General features: G+C 46.4%; 1 protein-coding gene across 2 annotated transcripts in view; it reads right to left on the minus strand.

Annotated features, from left to right (window-relative positions):
* Positions 1–16,503: 16,503 nt before the first annotated feature.
* Positions 16,504–19,076, minus strand: part of tmprss13a (transmembrane serine protease 13a) — a 45,759-nt gene continuing 43,186 nt past the window's right edge. For both annotated transcript variants that reach the window (XM_048562055.2, XM_048562054.2), the window contains one exon: positions 16,504–18,353. In XM_048562055.2, the coding sequence (XP_048418012.1) occupies positions 18,339–18,353 (15 nt within the window). In that variant the 3' untranslated portion in view covers positions 16,504–18,338. The remainder of the gene's footprint in view (positions 18,354–19,076) is intronic.

The raw sequence follows: 19,076 nt of genomic DNA on the forward strand, positions 1-19,076 counted from the left end.
TTCACTCCAGCCTGCTCTCATCTTTCCGCATCTAAATCCTTCACCTGTTCCCTTCTCCGGCCTATGCCTGAGTCGTTTCACCTGAAATTTAAAATGTTCGCTTCAACCTCTCCCTTTGTTGGCGATGTCCTCACATTCTCACAGCTCCCTGGCTGAACAAGTTTCATTTATTGTGGGCTATCTAATATTGATAACCTTCAGCACACAAGTGGAAACAGCTAGATCCAATCCTTCCATCCATCACTTTAAAGACCTTCAGCAGCCCCAAAGCCCCCTGTTTATGAGACCAGAAGTCACACCACACCGGTTAGTCCAACAGGATTATTCGAAGTCACAAGTTTCAAGGGGCACTGCTCCTTCCTCACTTCATTTGCAAAGGAGCAGCGCTTCCAAAGCTTGTGACTTCAAATAAGCCTGTTGGACTATAACCTGGTGTTGTGTGACTTCTGACCCTGTCCACCCCAGTCCACATCTTGACTCCTATTTTTGAGACCGGGAGACCTGTCCTGCCAATCCTTTGCTGACTGTAAGCCCACACATTTCTGGTATCATTCCCGTAAATTTTCTATGCAACCTCTACAGCATGTCTATATCTTGATTTGATTGTACCTAGATACAGTGAAAAGTTTTATTTTGCATGCAGTATAGACAGGTCTTCATCATCATCTGTCTTCTTCATTATGTGGTGTCATAGGTAATACTGCAGGTGTGATCTAACCAAGGTGCGAATACAGTGTTGAAGTTGATGGAAGGATTTGACAGGGTAAGTAGCGACAATTGGTTTCTCTGGTAAGAGACCCCAGAAGGATTGACAATAACTTTAAAATGAGAACTTAGCTCTTCAGAACTGATTTGAAGAAGCATTTCTTCATTCAGATGGCAGTGAATAGCTGGAACTGTCTTCTTTAAGAAAATAAATGGTTAAAGCTGAGAATCAATTGATAATATCAAAACTGAGATTGTCAGCTTTGTAACAAGCATAGAGAATGCTGGAGGTATTCAACAGGTTTGACACCACTGGAAAGATAAACAGCGTTAATATTTTAAGTCCCAATATGACTCTTCTGAAGAACTCAAGAGTTCAGAACTGATAGATTTGCGTTGGGTATAGAGGTTTTGGAGCCAAGGATGATAGCTAGAGTTGAGAAACAGATACAGTTGAGCTACAAATCCATTTATTAGTAAAACGGTCTTGAAGGGCTGGCAGGCCTTTTCCCCCCAAATCAACCTGTTCAGAGATGTTATTGCACACTTCTAGAGCAGGTGGCACTTGAACCCTGGTCTCCTGATCCAGGGGTATGGACACATTTACTGCATCACAAGAAGGCCATTTCTTCCACAAAACACTCGCTCAGGTCTAACATCAATTATTGGCCTTCAAGGGTCACACTGATGGGACAACCATCAGCAGATTGATTAGGAGACACACATTTGCAGGCTGATTACAGTTCATCAACTCAGTGTGCAGTTTGCCACTTGTTGTGATTTTTGGTTAACACCGAGTGACAAGTTAACCTATCTGGTGAAACAAATTTGACATTCAAATGAAGCAGCCTCTGAACATCAGCAATCAATTTCGTTGCTAGTTGCAAGTCATTTTTCCTCATCGAAGACACTTTTGCCTTGAGAAGGTAACAAGGAATCTCCAACTTAAACAGTGGTTTGATACAACAAATAACTCGATAGGCTACTTCAGAGGGTAATAAATATAGACAAACAGGAGGCTGGAAGAACACAGCAAGCCAGGTAGCATCTGGAGGAAAGGAACAGGAAGATAAAGAAGGGTTATTCCCAAAACATTGACTGCTCCTTCAGTTGCTGCCTGGCCTGCTGTGTTCTTCCAGACTCCTGATTGTCTACCATGTGCAGATTTTTTTTGTCTTTCATGTAATAAATGTAAACCATGTTGATATAGAACTGGAGTCATAGATAAATCCAGACTAAGCTTCCTTCCCAAAAGTTATATGAACAAATCAAGTGGGTATTTACAAATTCTCATAAGCTAATAAAATGTGAGGCTGGACGAACACAGCAGGCCAAGCAGCATCTCAGGAGCACAAAAGCCATTTACAAATTCTCATTGTCTTTTTAAGTGATACCAGTTTATTTCTAGCTTATTTGAAATCTGAAATTGAATGGATTTACCTATCCATATCCATATGCAAATTTCATTTTTTTTTACTGCAGCTTACTTTCCAGCCTATTATAGAGTCATCAGCAACCTTAGCTATAGTACCTTCTAGCCCTGCATCTAAGTCATGAAGATAGATTATAAATAGTTGGCATGTGAGGAAGAAATCCTGTGGTAAAACTCTAGTTACATCTCGACAACTAGACAAAGACCCAATTCTCCCACTTCTCTGCTTTCTATTTTTTTTGACAATCCTCTATCCAAGCTAATAAATTACACCTAACCCCATGTGATCTTATTTTAAGTATTGGCTTTTTGTGCAGTAAATTATCAAAATCCTTTGGAATGTCCAGATGTACTATCCCTACAAGATCCCCATTATCTATTTTGCTTGTTAAATATTCAAAAAATTCTAGCAAGTTCGTAAAACACACTTTACCCTTCATAAATCCATTCTGACTTTCCAAATATCCTGTTGTTAATTCCTTAGTAATAGATTCTAACAATTTCTCAGAGACAAATGTTAAACTAACTGGTTGTAAGTTAATACTTTCTGCCCCTCTCAATCCAGTGGAACTTTTCCCACATCTAAGGAATTTTAGAATATTATAACCAATAGATCAGCTATCTCTGCTGCCATTTCCGATAAGACCCTTGGATATAGACCATCAGGCCCTAGGGATTTGTCTGCCTTTGATCCCAATAGTTTGCTCAGTACGTTTTCCCTAGTAATGATGATTGTTTCAAATTCTTCTTTTCTATACCCTCAGCATTACCTGTTACTACTGGGATGATACTGGTGTTCTCCACTGTAAAAATTAAGGCAAAATTATTGATTTATCATCTTTGCCACTTCTGGGTTCCCATTATTAACTCACCAATTTCACCCCTCCAGGACTAACATACTTATAGAAGCTTTTGCTATCCGTTTTTATATTTCCCACTAGTTTTGTTTTCTTGCTCTTTCTAAGACTTTTTGGTAACCCTTTGTTTATCTTTAAAAGTTTCCAAATCTTTCAGCCCAACCACTTGTCTTTGCAATATGGTATGCCTTAATTTTTGTCTTTGTTATCTTTATCTAACTCCTTTGCTCATCTATGGGTTCTTTTTTCTACAATTTTAAATCTTTCCTCCTCTCTGGAATATATTTTAGTTGGGAGGAATTGATTATCTCCTGAAACATTTGCCCCTGTTCATCAACTGTCCTACTTTTTCGTCTTCTATCCTCAAATCTGTCCTCATGCCTCTTATTATCTTTGTTTAACTCCAGAACACTACATGGGATTCCAGTTTCTTGCCCTCAAACTGAATTTGAAATTCTACCATGCTATGATCACTCTTCTCTAGAGAATCCTTTACAATGAGAACATTCACTTATTTCACCTCATTTTACAATGCTAAATCCAAAATGGCCTTCTCTCTGGCAGGTTCCTCAACATGTCATTCCAATACATTGCCTTGGTGTCTGGTCCTCTAGAACAATGAAAATACTGAAATGCTATTTATTCCTGACATTCTTTGGACGTCCCAAAGTGCTTTATAGTCAATGAAGTTATTTTGAAGTGTGCTCACTGTTTTAATGTAGGAAACACCATTTGCACACAGTGCAACAAGTAAATAATGAGCATCATGTACTGGTTGAGGTATAAATATTGATTAGGACCCTCGACTTTCTTTTAAGTAGCTCCAATGGAATCTTTTATGTCAGCTCAAAAGGGTAGAGAGGGCATTGACTATTTGTTTCATTCAAGAGTGGCTCCTCCAACAGGGGGCAGCATTCCCTCAATCCTGTGTTGACAGTGCCTGATGAGAGCTAATGCTCAAATGACTCATGGTGCAGGTTCTTGTAAAGAAGCAAGACTGGTACAGAAAAATCTATCAGGGCCAGTGATATCCTTTAAGGCAGGAAATCTGCCATCTTTACCTGGTCTGGTCTACATGTGACTCCAGATTTGCAGGGACGTGGTGCAAATTGTTGTCTCAATGTATTAAGACACGGTGTCAAAACTTTGGAACTAGCTCTCCAAGGAGGGTTAGAAATGATCTTTGGAGAAAGACTTGAATTTCACCAGCTCCAAAGAAGCAGAAAGCAGCTTGGGATCTGGAACAAGTTGAGAACTATGGCACTGCCAGTGAGTTAATGCAGCTCTGGGGATCCTGTTTCTCTTTGGTGGGAATGGGTTAAACAGGTTCCCTGCTGAACAGAATGCTCAGAGCTATATACTGCAACAGTACTGGCACAAACAGACTTCAGCCTTCAGCTGTCGGTGCAGCCTATTCTGCCAATCACCCGACACTGGCTTTGAATATAACTTGTAAGTTTATGTACTGCGTAAATTCTGTCAGCCATCTGTCAAATCAGCCAGGCATCCCTTAGAACTTGATGCATTCCCCATGCTTTGGATGATAAAAAATGGTGCAAATAGTGGGGAAGTCCAGTTCTTACAATGAAATGAACTCTTTGTCTATTCTTTGGCATGTAGCAGAATGTGAAATTGAGTTATGGAGGGTTTTTACAGAATCGACACTGAGATGTTTCCCCCCGAGCTGCAGAATTTGGTTCACAGAGTGGGTGGGGGCCACAATCTCAGGGTAGGGGACTGATTATTTCGGACTAAGCTGAGGAGAAATTTCTTCACTCAGAGGGGGGTGAATTTTTAGAATTCCCAAACCCAGAGGGTTGTTGTCGATTATCAGTGAATTCAAGACTGTGATTCATTTCTGGTTTGCCTCTGTATCAAGGGATATGTGGAATGAGTGAGTGGGTGAGCAGTCAGAAAGTTAGCCATGATGTTACTGAATTGGAGGGGCAGGTTTGGAAGGCAAGTCCTGCTCTTAATTATTTTTATTCATTCGCGGGATGTGGGTGTCACTGGCTAGGCAGCATTCATTGCGCATCCCTAGTTGCCCAGAGGACAGTCAGGAATCAATCATTGCTGTGGGTCTGGAGTTGCATGTGCCCAGAGCAGGTAAGGATGGCAGTTTCCTTCCCTTAATGACATTAGTGAACCAGATGTGTTTCTCTGACAGTGAGCATAGTCATCATTAGACTCTTAATTCCAGATATTTATCGAATTCAAACTCTACTATCTGCCATGGCAGAATTCGAACCCAGGTCCCCAGAACATTTCCTGGGTCTCTGGATTAATGATTCAATGATAGTATCACTAGGCCATTGCCTCCTTTCTTAATAATTGTTTCTGTTCTATAAGAGATTTTCCTGTTCTAGTGATGTAACTACAATATACATATAGCACTGCTAATATTGTAAAATGTCCCAAATAACTTCATAGGAGTGTAATTGGACAAAATGAAATTGTTCCTGAAGAACTGTATCAAACTCAAAATGTTGACTCTGTTTCTCTCTCCACAGATGCTGCCAGACCTGTTGAGTTTATCGAACACTGTGCTGTTTTTGTTTGTTTCACATTTGAACGTGCAAAGACCCTATGCATTTTAGTCCTGCCTGGGTGTACAATTGACAAACACTGTGAGAAGCATCGTGTGCTATTTAACTGGATCTGAGTGCCTAATTGGTTTCCAGTAATAGAAGATCAACTGCAAGTGATTCTTAATATTATGAAGGTCTATTTAATAAGATGTAGTTTATTGCATGTTGGCAATTGGGTACAAGTTACATTCTGAAATAACTGCACAGATGGTGGGTCCCATCACCACGCCACCCTTTATTTACTTGTGCAAAGTACACTGGCTGTGGCCATCCAGATCAAAGCCAGCCCCCTGAACAGAGGAGACTCTAAATCCCTTCTTTACCTTGGTCAGCCAGGATATTCCTGATTGGCCCAGGTTAATGGCCCTAATAAAGAACCTCATAGTTAACAAGGTCCAACTGGTTCCAATCATTATATTCCCCCAAACCCCCCCACTCCCCCACTGAGGTTCAGGGATGTAGGCATGGTTTTTTGCTTGTAGTTTTTTTTGCAATGCTTTTGCCCCAAGTCCGGTTCCTTGGACTCGAACATGGGTGGTGTACCAGACCACCATCTTGTGGGTCCGGAACATCTTGGAAGAATCTCCTCCTCTTCTTCTGGCAGCAATGGTATTGAGGTGGCATCCATTTCAGACTCTGAAGTTTCCTCCACTCTAGATGGAGGGGGCACACCTGTGCTTTCTGCCAGGCCTTCTTGCTGCCGTGAGGGGCCAAGTATGTTTTTCTCCTCCTTTTCTGAGGAAGGGTCACCAGTCCCGAAATGCTAACTCTGTTTTCTCCTTCATGGATGTAGCTAGACCTGCTGAGCTTTTCAGAAACTTTGTTTTTGTTCCTGATTTACAGCATCTGCAATTCTTTTTGCTTTTATACTTTTCCACTGCCCTGTTTGTGAGGTGACAGCCTTCGGGTGATCCAATGTGTGTGTTCAGGACTACACCACCTACCTGAACTTTTAAGTCACTGGATCTGACCTTGTGTCAACCTCCCCTTGTTCCCATTCAGGGCCATTTCCATGAAAATGAGGATTCATCTCCTGAATTTAAGTGTCTCTCTTAGCAGAGGCATTTGCCGGCGTTGAAATTCCTGCTCCCCCCACCCCAGGTCTGGAAATATCAGGTTTAACCTGGTGGGGAGTCTTCTCCCAATCAGCAACTCTGCTGGAGCTATCCACCACACACTGCAGCACAGAGGAACTATGAAGAGCAGAAGAAAATCACCTATACAGCGTATTCAAAAAGAATGGGTACCCTATGAACACAGTCCGCCGATTCGTCAGCAATAAACCAAAACAAACAGACAAAACGGGCTCAGAAACCATAACCACGCTCCCCTACATCAAAGACGTTTCCGAAATGACTGCCAGACTACTTGGACCTCTTGGCATCAGGGTAGCCCACAAACCCACTAAAACAGCAGCTAATGAACTTAAAAGACCCTATACAGACAACAAATAAAACGAACGTCATCTACAAAATACCTTGCAAGAACTGTGACAAACACTACATTGGACAAACTGGCAGAAAGCTAGCCACCAGGATACATAAACATCAACTAGTCACAAAACGACATGACCCACTATCACTCGTATCCTTACATACAGATGAGGAAGGATACCACTTTGATTGGGACAACACATCCATCCTAGGACAAGCCAAACAGAGACACGCACGAGAATTCCTAGAAGCATAGCATTCCAACCGGAACTCCATCAACACACACATTGATTTGGAGCCAATCTACCATCCCCTGAGAAAAAGAACAGGAAATGACATCACCAACGCAGGAAATGACATCACCAACCCAAGGTTACCTAACCAGATAAATAGAAAGCAGGACATAACACCAGCGCTTCGTCGGAGGCTCATTGATGATGTTACCTAGAATGGTGACGAAACGTCTGGGAACAAACCTTACAGCTCAGTGAACCAGCTTACATCTCGAACACAATAAAGACCCACTCTCTTGTGGACCGAGAGGACGAGAGTGCTGTCTTGGAGGTGAAAGGAGGACGTCGGGTTGGCTGTGCACCCTTGCGACCAGTGGATCTTAATGCTGGCTTCGGCCTAACACTGGTTCAGGGGAGCAGCCAACCTGCAACGATGGCTGCGGCAAGTGCTCGTGCCCCAGGTCAGGGGGTCCGGAACACCATCCGTGTTTCTGTAAAGAAGGTGGATGAAGGTGCACCTGTGGACCGCACCTTCTTCGTGAAGAGGGTCCTGTTGGACTGTTGTGGGTTTGCTGCTGCGGACATTTACTGCCTGCAGGATTTCCCCGGAGGAGGTTTTTACGATGTGACCTTCCGGAGTGCCAAGCTTTGCGAGCGCTTCCTGGAGGTTTTCAAGGAGAAAGGAGGTGAGGGCCCCCTCTCTGTATTGACCGCTGTCCCACTGTTCGTGATGCCAGCACAGAGGAGCCGTATGGTGACTGTACACATGTACAACCCGCATGTGCCAGCAGTTGATGTCCTGACCTTCCTCGGAAGGTATGTGAAGGTGGAAGGGGACCTAACTGACATCGTGGACCCCTTTGGCATCTGGACGAGTAAGAGGCAGGTCAAGGTGACGCTGAGGATGGGCGCAGACGGAAATGTTGCACACCCACTGTCCAGCTTCGCGATTGGCGGGAGCAGGGGCTACCTGACCTATGCAGGGCAACCTAAAGTCTGCCATGCCTGTGGTAGATCAGGTCACGTGGCGGCCGACTGCAAAGCCACCATCTGCAGGAACTGCAGGGAGGAGGGACACCTTGCAAAGGATTGCCCACGAGAGAGAAGCTGCAACCTTTGCGGGGAAGCGGGCCACTTCTATAGGGCATGCCCGCAGCGGGGTGCCACCTACGCCCAGGTCGCCGGCAGGGGAAATGCGGGGCCAGCCCCCCCGGAGGAGAGGAAGGCACCAGGGCCCAGCAAGGACCCCACTAATGTGCAGGAGGGCCAGGCCGTGCAGGATGGGCCCGAGGCCAGCAAAGCACCCCTGCAGGCTCCGATCCCACCCCGACAACCCGGAGCCAATGGAGGCAGCGACAGGCGACCCAGGGGAGTGGACAACAGTCTGGAAAGTGAGGAGGAAGGTGCGTCGACGGGCCCAGGAACCGCAACCATCAGGCGGGAAGAGGCAGCTACAGGGGGGCTATAAGAGCTCCTCTGACGAGGAGGATTCGGAGAGGGCCCACCTGAAGCAGAAGTTAAAGGTCTCGAGGGGGAAGGAAAGCAGCACCCCGCTTCCAGGTGACGGGAGGCGTCCTGAGGCTCCCTCCGACACCCAGTCAAGTGCTGCTGGAGCACTGGAGGGCCCCCCGGAACTTCCAGGCGGGAAGGAGGAAACAGCGCGTCCCCAGCCTGACCCGGAGCCGGACCCTCCTGCCTCCGCACCCCTGACGGGGGGATGTCACCCGGAAGGCAGCACGGACAGTTTCCTGAGCCCAGAGAGCATCCAGCAGTTAGCCCGGGCAATGGGCATGAAGGGACAGATGGAGGGGCTGGACCTTGGACTTGGGGAGGGTACTGCGGTCACTGCCCACAATGGGGGTACGAGTTGCAAGCATTAATGTGCGCAGCGTCATGTCAACCGCAAGATGTGTGTCCACGTTGGCCTACCTGACCACCATCAAGGTGGACCTCCTGTTTCTGCAGGAGTGCAGGATACCGCACCTCAGCAGGTACGGGAAATGGTCCGGCGCCGGGACCTGTGGGCCTTCAATCTGGTCGGGGGGTAATGACTGTCGCTTCTCAGGCCTGGCTATTCTGCTGCGGGGGCGCAACTTCACCATCTCTCAAGTTCAGGAGGTGGTGGGTGGGTGGGGGGGGGGCGCCTCCTAGTGGCTATCGTCACCTACAGGAATGCTCCCCTGAGGCTGATCAACGTGTACGCCCCAGCGGTACGGAGTGAGCGGTTGGCCGTCCTGCAGCGGCTTCCACCCCTGCTGGCTACGTCCAGGCCGGTCATCCTAGGCGGAGACTTCAACTGCATCATTGATGCAGATGGAAGATCCGGCGTGGGGACAGCGGGTGGGGGGAGTCAACTGGACGTCACGTCCAGATTCCTGATGGGCACGGTGAAGGACGCCAAGCTGCTCGACGTCTTCAGCACCCCTGCAGGCAGAGCGCAGCGGAGGTACACCTGGTCGCGGCCAGACGGGTCTATTCGCTCAAGGATAGACTTCCTGTTTGTGTCACGGGCATTCTCGGTCAGGTCCACCGGCGTCGAGCCGGTGTTCTTCTCTGACCACTGCCTCCTGCTGGCCGACTGTCACTTACAGGACGACCAGCCGGCCGGCAAGGGGACGTGGAAGCTCAACACGACTCTGTTGACCCCAGAGAATGTCGAGGAGCTTCAGAGGGAGTACGCCGGTTGGAGAACCGTGAAACCCCTCTTTGAGTCTCCGGGTGACTGGTGGGAGACGGTGAAGGAGAACATCAAGAGATTCTTTGTCCTCAAGGGTGTTCGGAAGGCGAGAGAGAGGCGGGGAAAGCTGTCGCGACTCCAGAAAAGGGTGCAGAACCTGCTCCTTCTGCAGTTGATGGGTTCGATGTCACGGAGGACCTTCGCGAGGTGAGGGGGCCAGAAAGCCTCGCTCTTTGCCGCGGAGGCCTCCAGGATAATCTTCCGGTCCAGGGTCCGCTCCGTGGAGCAGGACGAGACGTGCTCGCGTTTCTTCTTTCAGAAGGTGCACAAAGAGAGCTCTGTGCTTAGCCGGCTGAAGGAGGACGACGGCTCGGTGACGTCGTCTCGGCCCGACATTTTGAGGATCAGCAGATCCTTCTATGCCGGACTGTACGACACGAAGCCCACGGACAGCACGGCCTCCGAGTCGTTCCTGTCGTCTATCACGGAGGTCTTAGACGACGGCACGAGGGAGTGGCTGGACCGGCCGATATCCCTGGACGAGCTGACCAGAGCCCTCAAGTCCTTGCAGAGGAATAGGACTCCCGGGAGTGACGGCTTACCGGTCGAGCTGTATTCCGTTGTTGGGACCTGGTTGGCCAGGACCTGCTGGAGGTGTACAATAGTGTGCTTCGGGCAGGGGAAATGTGCAAGTCCATGAGGAAGGGCATCATCACCCTCGTTTACAAGAGGAAGGGGGAGAGGGAAGAAATTAAGAATTGGCGTCCCATTTCACTATTGAACGTGGACTACAAAATCCTGGCCACGGTCATAGCCAACCGGGTCAGGTCTGTCCTGGAGTCGGTGATTCACCCTGACCAAACCTGTGCTGTGCCGGGCAGGAAGATCGCTGAGAGCCTTGCGCTCATCAGGGATACGATCGCCTATGTACAGGACAGGCGGGTGGACACCTGCCTCGTCAGCCTGGACCAGGAGAAGGCCTTCGACAGGGTCTCTCATGCTTACGTGAGGGACGTCCTCTCCAAATTGGGGTTCGGGGAGGGCAACCGCAATTGGATCCGGCTGCTCTATGCCAACATCGTTAGCGCAGTCTCGATCAACGGGTGGGAATCGGACAGTTTTCCTGTCAGATCTGGAGTCAGGCAGGGCTGCCCCCTCTGTCTTGCCTTGTTCGTGTGCTGTGTGGAGCCCTTCGCTGCATCCATCAGGAAGGACGTGAGCCTGAAGGGCGTGACTATCCCAGGCAGCGGAGGCCCTCAGGTCAAGACCTCCCTGTACATGGACGATGTTGCCGTCTTCTGCACCGATCGTCGGTCGGTGAGTAGACTATTGGACATCTGCGGCCAGTTTGAACTGGCCTCGAGTGCCAAAGTCAATAGGGGTAAGAGCGAGGTCATGTTCTTCGGGAACTGGGACGACCGCTCCTTCGTCCCCTTCACCGTCAGGACAGACTACCTGAAGGTGCTGCGTGTTTGGTTTGGAGCTGGAGCATGCACTAAGATTTGGGAGGAGCGTATCACCAAACTGAAGCAGAAGCTGGGCAGGTGGACGCTTCGGTCCCTCTCCATCGCAGTTAAGAACCTGGTTGTCAGGTGCGAGGGGCTTTCGGTACTGTTGTATGTGGCGCAGGCCTGGCCTATTCCCTGGACCCGCGCCGCTGCGGTCACCCGGGCCATCTTCCACTTCATTTGGGGGTCGAGGATGGACCGGGTCTGTAGGGACACCATGTACAAAGACCTGGGAAATGGGGGAAAGGGCGTACCGAACGCCATCCTCGCCCTGACGGCTACCTTTTGTGTGCGGCTGCATCAAGCTGTGCGTAGATCCTCAGTACGCAAACACCAAGTGTCACTACTTACTGAGGTTCTACCTGTCCCCGGTGTTGCGAAGGATGGGCCTGGCCTCGTTGCCGCGGAACGCTCTGAGTAGTTGGACCGTTCCGTACCACCTGTCCTTCGTGGAGAAATTTTTGAAGGGAAACACCTTTGACCACAAGGCCGTCAGGCAGTGGTCAGCACGTAGTATCCTCAGGACCCTTCGGGAAAAGGAGAGGGTGGATCCCGTCGTGTGGTTCCCCACGCAGACTGCCAAAGTCGTTTGGCAGAATGCCTCATCGCCAGAACTTTCAAACAAGCACAAGGACATTGCTTGGCTGGCAGTGAGAGGGGCTCTGCCAGTGAGATCCTTTATGCATGCCCGGAATCTCTGTGCCACCGCACGCTGCCCTCGAGGTGGCTGCGGGGGGGACGAGACTGTCGATCACCTCCTTCTGGAGTGTGCCTATGTGCAGGAGGTCTGGAGGGGGATGCAGTGGTATTTGTCGAGTTTCGTCCCGAGCAGCTCCGTGACGCGGGACTCCGTGCTCTACGGGCTGTTTCCCGGGACGCACACTGAGACCAACATCAACTGTGCCTGGAGGACCATCAGCGTGGTGAAAGACACTCTTTGGTCTGCCCGCAACTTGCTGGTCTGCCAGCTGAAAGAACTGACCCCGACCGAGTGTTGCAGACTGGCGCACTCCAAGGTCGAGGACTACATGCTGAGGGACGCGCTAAAGCTTGGGGCAGCCGCCGCCAAGGTGCAGTGGGGAAAGACCACGGTATGAAACCCCTCGTCCAGAATAGAGAAAAGGGCCCTCTCTGGTAACTGGGCCCACCTGGCACCTTCCCCAACTGGTCAGGGGGCCAACTGGGACTGTGCGGGGTGACGACTGCCAGGGTATTTTCTTTGCTTTGTTTTTTTTCTGCTTTGTTTTTTTTCCTTTAGTTGTATGTACCCCCTGGGTAACCCGGAGCGGCTTGCATGACCGGGTAGGTGTGTAAATATGTTTTATTTTTTTGTACATCTTACGAATAAAGTGTATTTTTTTAAATTAAAAAAAAACGTGACGAAACGTCTGAAAACTAACCTTCCAGCTCAGCGAGCAAACTCCCATCCGGAGCTATCCCTATTGTTGCGTGAGGGGTGGCCCTTTTTAATCGAACAGTAATTGGGACAGATTGGTATCAATTGATGCTGTAGGCTGCTTCTTTAAGCCTGCCCTCAACGTGTGGACCACTCTTTCCGCTAGGCCAATGGATGATGGATGGCATGGAGCTGTCCTTGTGTGCCAAATGCCAATGGATTTTAGGAACTATTTGAATTCCCTGCTGTTAAATGATGTCCCATTGTCCGTGATCAATACTTCCAGGAGTCTGTGTACCGTGAATGATGCCCACAGCTTCTCAATTGTCATCCCTGAGTCTGCTGAACAAACTTTATGCACGTCCCCCCCCACTTTGATTAGGCATCCACGATGACCAGGAACATTGAGCCCATGAATGGACTGGCCTAATCAATATGTAACCAAGTCCAAGTTTACCCGGCCATTCCCACGAATGTGAGGGAGCTACTGGTGGTAATTTTTGTCCTTGTTGGCACTTTGGGCACTGTCCCACCAACACACCCAACCCCGGCTGTCAAATATAGCTGCTTGCCAGCACCTTTATCCTGGAAGCCCCTGGATGACCCTGGTAGAGTTTGGCCAGTATCTGGCCATGACCTTTATACGGGACAATTACCCTTGCTCCCCGCAATAATACGCTGTCCTCTACAGCGATTTGGTCTCACCGGGTCTACACAGGTTTCAATCCTGTGTGCGATGGCCCTTCTGTTTTCCCCCAGTACCGCTAGCTGTTTCAGGTTCGCTAAGACAGGATCTTTTTGTGTCCACAGTCAGATATTGTCAGCTGTGGCTGGCAGGGTGTCTAAGAAGTTTAAAACCAACACAGACTCTTCCAGGGGATTGTGATCTGTTATTATGAGAAATTCCTGTCTGTAAATGTACTGGTAGAACTTCCTGTCACCAAAGATGGTTGCCAAACAGCCCTTCTCTATCTGGGCATTCCTGCGTTCGGCAATAGCCAAAGTCTGGGAATTATGTGCTATCGTGCGTTCCTCTCCATTGGGTCACCAGTGAGCCAACACTACCCTGATACCATACGAGGAGGTTTCATATCTCAGCACTATCTCTCACTTTGGATCGTACTTTAGATGACGATAGCTGCTTTTTCACTTCCTTAAAGACTGTTTCTTGGCCAAGCGGCCGTTTCCAAGGCTGACCCATTTTTAATTGCAAGCGTAAAGGTATCAGGATGGTGGCCAGGTCGTGTATGAATTTTCTGTAATAATTCACTAACCCAAAGAAATACCTAAGCCGTGGGAGCTGGGTCTCCTGTAATCACCCGCACTTTCTCCTCAAATGGGCGTAACCCAGTTTTGTTGACTCTGTAACCTGAGTAGGTCACTTAGGGAGTCTGGTAAACACACTTTTCCCATCTAAGCTATACACCGACTTTTGGTCTTCCCTGTAATTAGTGCGTCATCCAGGTAAATGACAGCCTGGGATAGCCCTTGTAAAATGTTCTCTATGGCCCACTGGAAAAGAATGCAGGCTGGTGATACCCCAAATGGCTGTTCTGTATATTGACATAAACCCTTAAAGACACTAATTGTAGTGCACTTCTGGGATTCGTGAAGGACAGCCACCATCCACCACTTCCAACGCCCCACCATCCCCTGCCAGGCTAACTTTACGTACAAGTCCTCCAAGCAAGGGATTGGGTATTTATCCCGTGGTGAGAAGCAGTTTACTGTTTGCTTAAAATCCCCACAAGAGTGGACTGAACTATCAGGCTTCATTATCAGTGTGACCGGTGCTACCCATTCTGCAAACTCTGATGATTCCTTCCCTCTCTAGCCTTCTGACTTTGCTTCTACTTTTGTTCACAAGGCACTTGGCGCTGGGTGAGCCTTGCAAATTCTCGGAATTGCTTCCTGGTCAACATGTAAGTTGGCTTTGGCCCCTTCAATAGTCCCTAGCCCTTCCTGAAAAACTCCTAGGTATTTCACTAGGACTTCACTGAGGAAGCTATTTCCCAATCTCAAAATGTTGAACCAATCCAGGTGAATCTTTCTCAACCAATTCTGCCCCAATAGGCTTGGACCCAAGCCTTTTACCACCATCAGTGCTAACTGCACCAACTGCTTCTCACAGGAGATCAGGACTGAAGTTGTACAATTATAATGACACACCAGCCCAGATCTGGAAGAATTGTTTCGTCACTTGGCCGAGGGTCCGCTTTGTTGTGGGTTTCTGCTATGGTCCCCTCTGCTCAGGACATGCCCTGCGTGAGGCTCTGCGATTGCTTACACTCACGTGGTGTCCCCATGCTCAGTTGGACAGGTGAGGGTGTTTTATTTTCTATCTTAACTGCCTTATCTCTACCAGAACCTGTATGACATCAATCAGATTAGATGGAGCTTAATGCAGTCCCCAGCATTAATCCTTTCAGATCCATGACCATATACACCATGTCTCTTCTGAAAAGACCTGAAATGAAGAGTGACTTTGGATCTAAGAAAGAAATGTCAGAATGTCCTGTTACTGTTGAGAAGCTGGAAATTGAAGGTGCAGAGAGAGCTGGGAGTCTAATTACAAACTGAATAAAGGCTGGAGGCAGGTAGGATAACAATTCAAACAGTGGATGGGATAGCAACGTTGCAGGGCAGACAGTGGTATTTTCACTGGACTGTTAATCCAGAACCTCAGGTAATGTTGTGGAGACCCAGGTCCGAATCCCACACCATGGCAAATGGTGGAATTTGATTTCAATAAAAATCTGGAATTGAAGAGTCTAATGATGACCATTAGTCCATTGTCAATTGTCAGTAAAAGATCCATCTGGTTCACTAATGTCCTTTCGGGAAGGAAATCTGCCATCCTTACCTGGTCTGGCCTACATGTGACTCCAGACCCACAGAAATGTGGTTGACTCTTAACTGCCATCTGGGCAATTAGGGATGGGGCAATAAGTGCTGTCTAGCCAGTGATGTCCTCATCCATTGAATAAACTTTAAAAAAAGAGTAAGGAATTGTAATGTGGAGGGCTGCATTCAGTTCTGAACTCAGGGAATTCTTGCCTTAGAAAGTCATGCATATTTCCCTGATTGATAACAGGGCTAAGCAATGTGAAATTGTGATTCCAGGTTTACACCTTAGTATTAAAGACAAAGGGATGATCTAAATGGGATACTTAAATTGATTAAAGAACTTGATAGGATGGTTAGTGGGAAAATATTTCCCCTGGTGAGGAGAGCCCAGAACACGGAACCTAATAATTACAGCTGGGCCTTTCAACCTTAATGGCACAAAGTTGTGTTTCTCTCCAAATGTATTGGAATTCTTTCCTGCAAGAAGCTACTAAAGATGGGTGATCAACTAGGATTGATAGATTTTAGTTGAGAAAGGATTGTGAAATGAAGGCAGGTAGATGAAGTTAAGATATAGAATGGTATGATCTAACTAAACAATGGAACAGGTTTGATGGGCTGAATGGTCACTTTTGGATCACTTACCGGGTTAATAGCAAGGCAGGGTCAAGGGTTGTCTGAATGGAGCCTGGCCAGAGACTGAGGGTTTCATTTGAGACAAAAGACAGGGAGAAACATTGCAAAAGGATTTGGAAGTGCTGGTTCTTACCAGCATACATCCATCTAATATTTTTATTCTGTCCCATTGATCAACAAAAGTCCCTTTGAAATAGGAATGAAAACGTATCACTTTATTTTCAGAGAAAAACGCAAATCAATGCACCATCTTAATAATTATAAAATTAAACAGATTTATGTTCTTGTTCATGTTTGATCAGGTTAACTTCAAACATATCGCTGTTGTTGATTTCCAGGAGCCATTGGCACTTGGTGGAAGCAGATCAATACTTTGTAGACTGTATTTGGAAGCCAATGACTCAACTTCCATTTCTTAAATTGTCAGATTCTTCTGTTTCCTCAAAGAAAACATTTTCTTTTACCATATATTTTATAGCAATTAGAAATCGCGGGGAAATATCTCAAAAGAGCCTAACAAAAATAATGTGGAATCTGTTGTAGGTTTGATATATCTCAGAACATTAGCTCCCAAGTGCACCAACTTGAAAACCTGAGTTGACATGAGGGGAATGGGCTGTCAATGAAATCAGAGCAAATCAGATCACTCCTTCATGAGAGGGACAGTAGGAGTGTAGGTGCTGCCTCAATTAATAAGTTTTGAACATGAGATTGAGAATTTTTTGTGGGCCACAATTCTAAAGAGATATAGGACCATGGTGAGTAAAAAGTGTTACAATATAGAATTTCACTGAATGGCAGAATTCTCTTGAAGGGCTGAATGGCTTCCTCTTGTTCCTATAATTCTGTCCTCATCATTGTAATTGTTTAACTTGCAATGCTTAATTGTATCACTCCAACATCATTGGAATGGTAACAGTTGCCATGACATGCAAAAAGCCTGGTGCTGGCTGAATGTTCTTATGGTTTTGCTTTATGCTTTTGCTTTTTTATAAGTTTCTTTTATCTTCATTAAGCGCATTTCATCTGAAATCAACATAACATGCCCAAAATGTCGCAGACTTTTGAGTGCAAATCGAACTGTTGTGATTTTATTTGTGCACCAGCTCAAACAACACCCACATGTAGCTGGCCACGTCCCAGATCGAAGTCATCACCATGGCAAGTTTCTGTCAATTGTGCATGATTGTGAGATTTCAAGGTGGCCACAACAATTAAACTCATTCTTTTAAGTGCAGAATACTAATTGCACATTTTAAAAAACTTTATAAATTTTGTTTTTTAAATCTAAGAAACTGACTACTGAACTCCAAAGTATCTAGCAAATAGTTCTTTTCTTAAAAATTAAAATGTCATATTTACTCATTTAAAAATCAGGTTACTCACAGCTGGTGGTTAAACCCTGATTAAAAAGGCTTTGATTTGTGAACAATGCATTTCCACGAATCAAATTGCACCACGTTTCAACTATTAGATACATCAAGGAATATTTAATACCAACATTTTTTTAAAATTAGTCTCAGATTGTGGTTGCTCACAGCAGGATCTTTTTATTTGGCAACATCTGAGCAGAAACCTGAGAATGTATATTTTGCAAACCAGGTGCAATTGTGTGTGCAAATTGATTGAGCCCAAAGCAGAAATTCTTAAATTGTAATCTTAAATTAACATGGAGCTGGTGCATGTGCAGAATCTTTGAGCATTTAATCCTCAGAGACCATGAGGATCTTGGGAAATTCTTAAACTCACATAACGTTAGGTAATGGTCATAGTCAGGCAAGGTTTGGTTATCTTAGACCAAGTTAACTGTATACCTGTTGAATAATGAATCATTTTCTCTATATTGACTAAGCAAATGTACATTTTATATCGCTACCGTCTCTCTTTTTGACGGAACATACACAGTACGTTATTGAGCTCTGGGAGAAATCCAATCTCCCTAGAAACAGTCTTTTGGAAAAGCAGCATAAGTCAGAAGCAACAACCTCGATCACACCCAATGTGTGGTGAAAGCCCATTCTTTTCATTAGTTGCTGTTGATCTATAAAAGTGAAATACAAGACATTAAATCCAAGGAGAATGGCACTCCATAACATCAACTTCACCATTATTCAGCAATTGGTTTCATTCTTATGGACTGGCAGGTCACACAAAATAATATCCATTGGGTACTTGCTATGGTCCAGACCAATGAGTTCCAAATCTGGCAGTACATAGAACAGAACTGTATTTCCACAAACACTAACTCTATTGGTGACCTCTATCGCAGGTTCTAAACTATAATTCCCTCTCTCCCTAATTGCCAGTAGTCCTTCTTTTGGCTCAGTGTCCAAACTTGTTTGGTCATGCTCTTTCTTACTAAGTGCATTGGGACAATTTTCTATGGTAAAAGCTCTATGTGAATGTAGGTTGTTGTTGTTGTAAACCAACAGATGGGACAACGGTGCAACCATCTGGATTCATCTCTCGAAGAAGCCGTGGTCCAGCTCGCCCAATTCAATCCCTTTCAGCTTAAGCTTCTGATTATCTATTTACCAGATCAACCCATTACCTCCCTAATCCTTCATGGCAGAAAACCAACATTTCACATTTACTTGTTTGTGGAATCAACAACATAAATAAGACCCACGTTTCTTTTATAAATTAGTGAAGGTCTCCATTTCGTCGTAACTTTTGGCCATTCGTTTATGTCAAGATGTAATGTTGAAGTAACTTACACTCACACTAAAAATAAAATTTGTTTCGACTGGGAAAGGGGATTAAG

This window comes from Stegostoma tigrinum, chromosome 32 (genome assembly GCF_030684315.1).
Source record: "Stegostoma tigrinum isolate sSteTig4 chromosome 32, sSteTig4.hap1, whole genome shotgun sequence".
Taxonomy (NCBI): domain Eukaryota; kingdom Metazoa; phylum Chordata; class Chondrichthyes; order Orectolobiformes; family Stegostomatidae; genus Stegostoma; species Stegostoma tigrinum.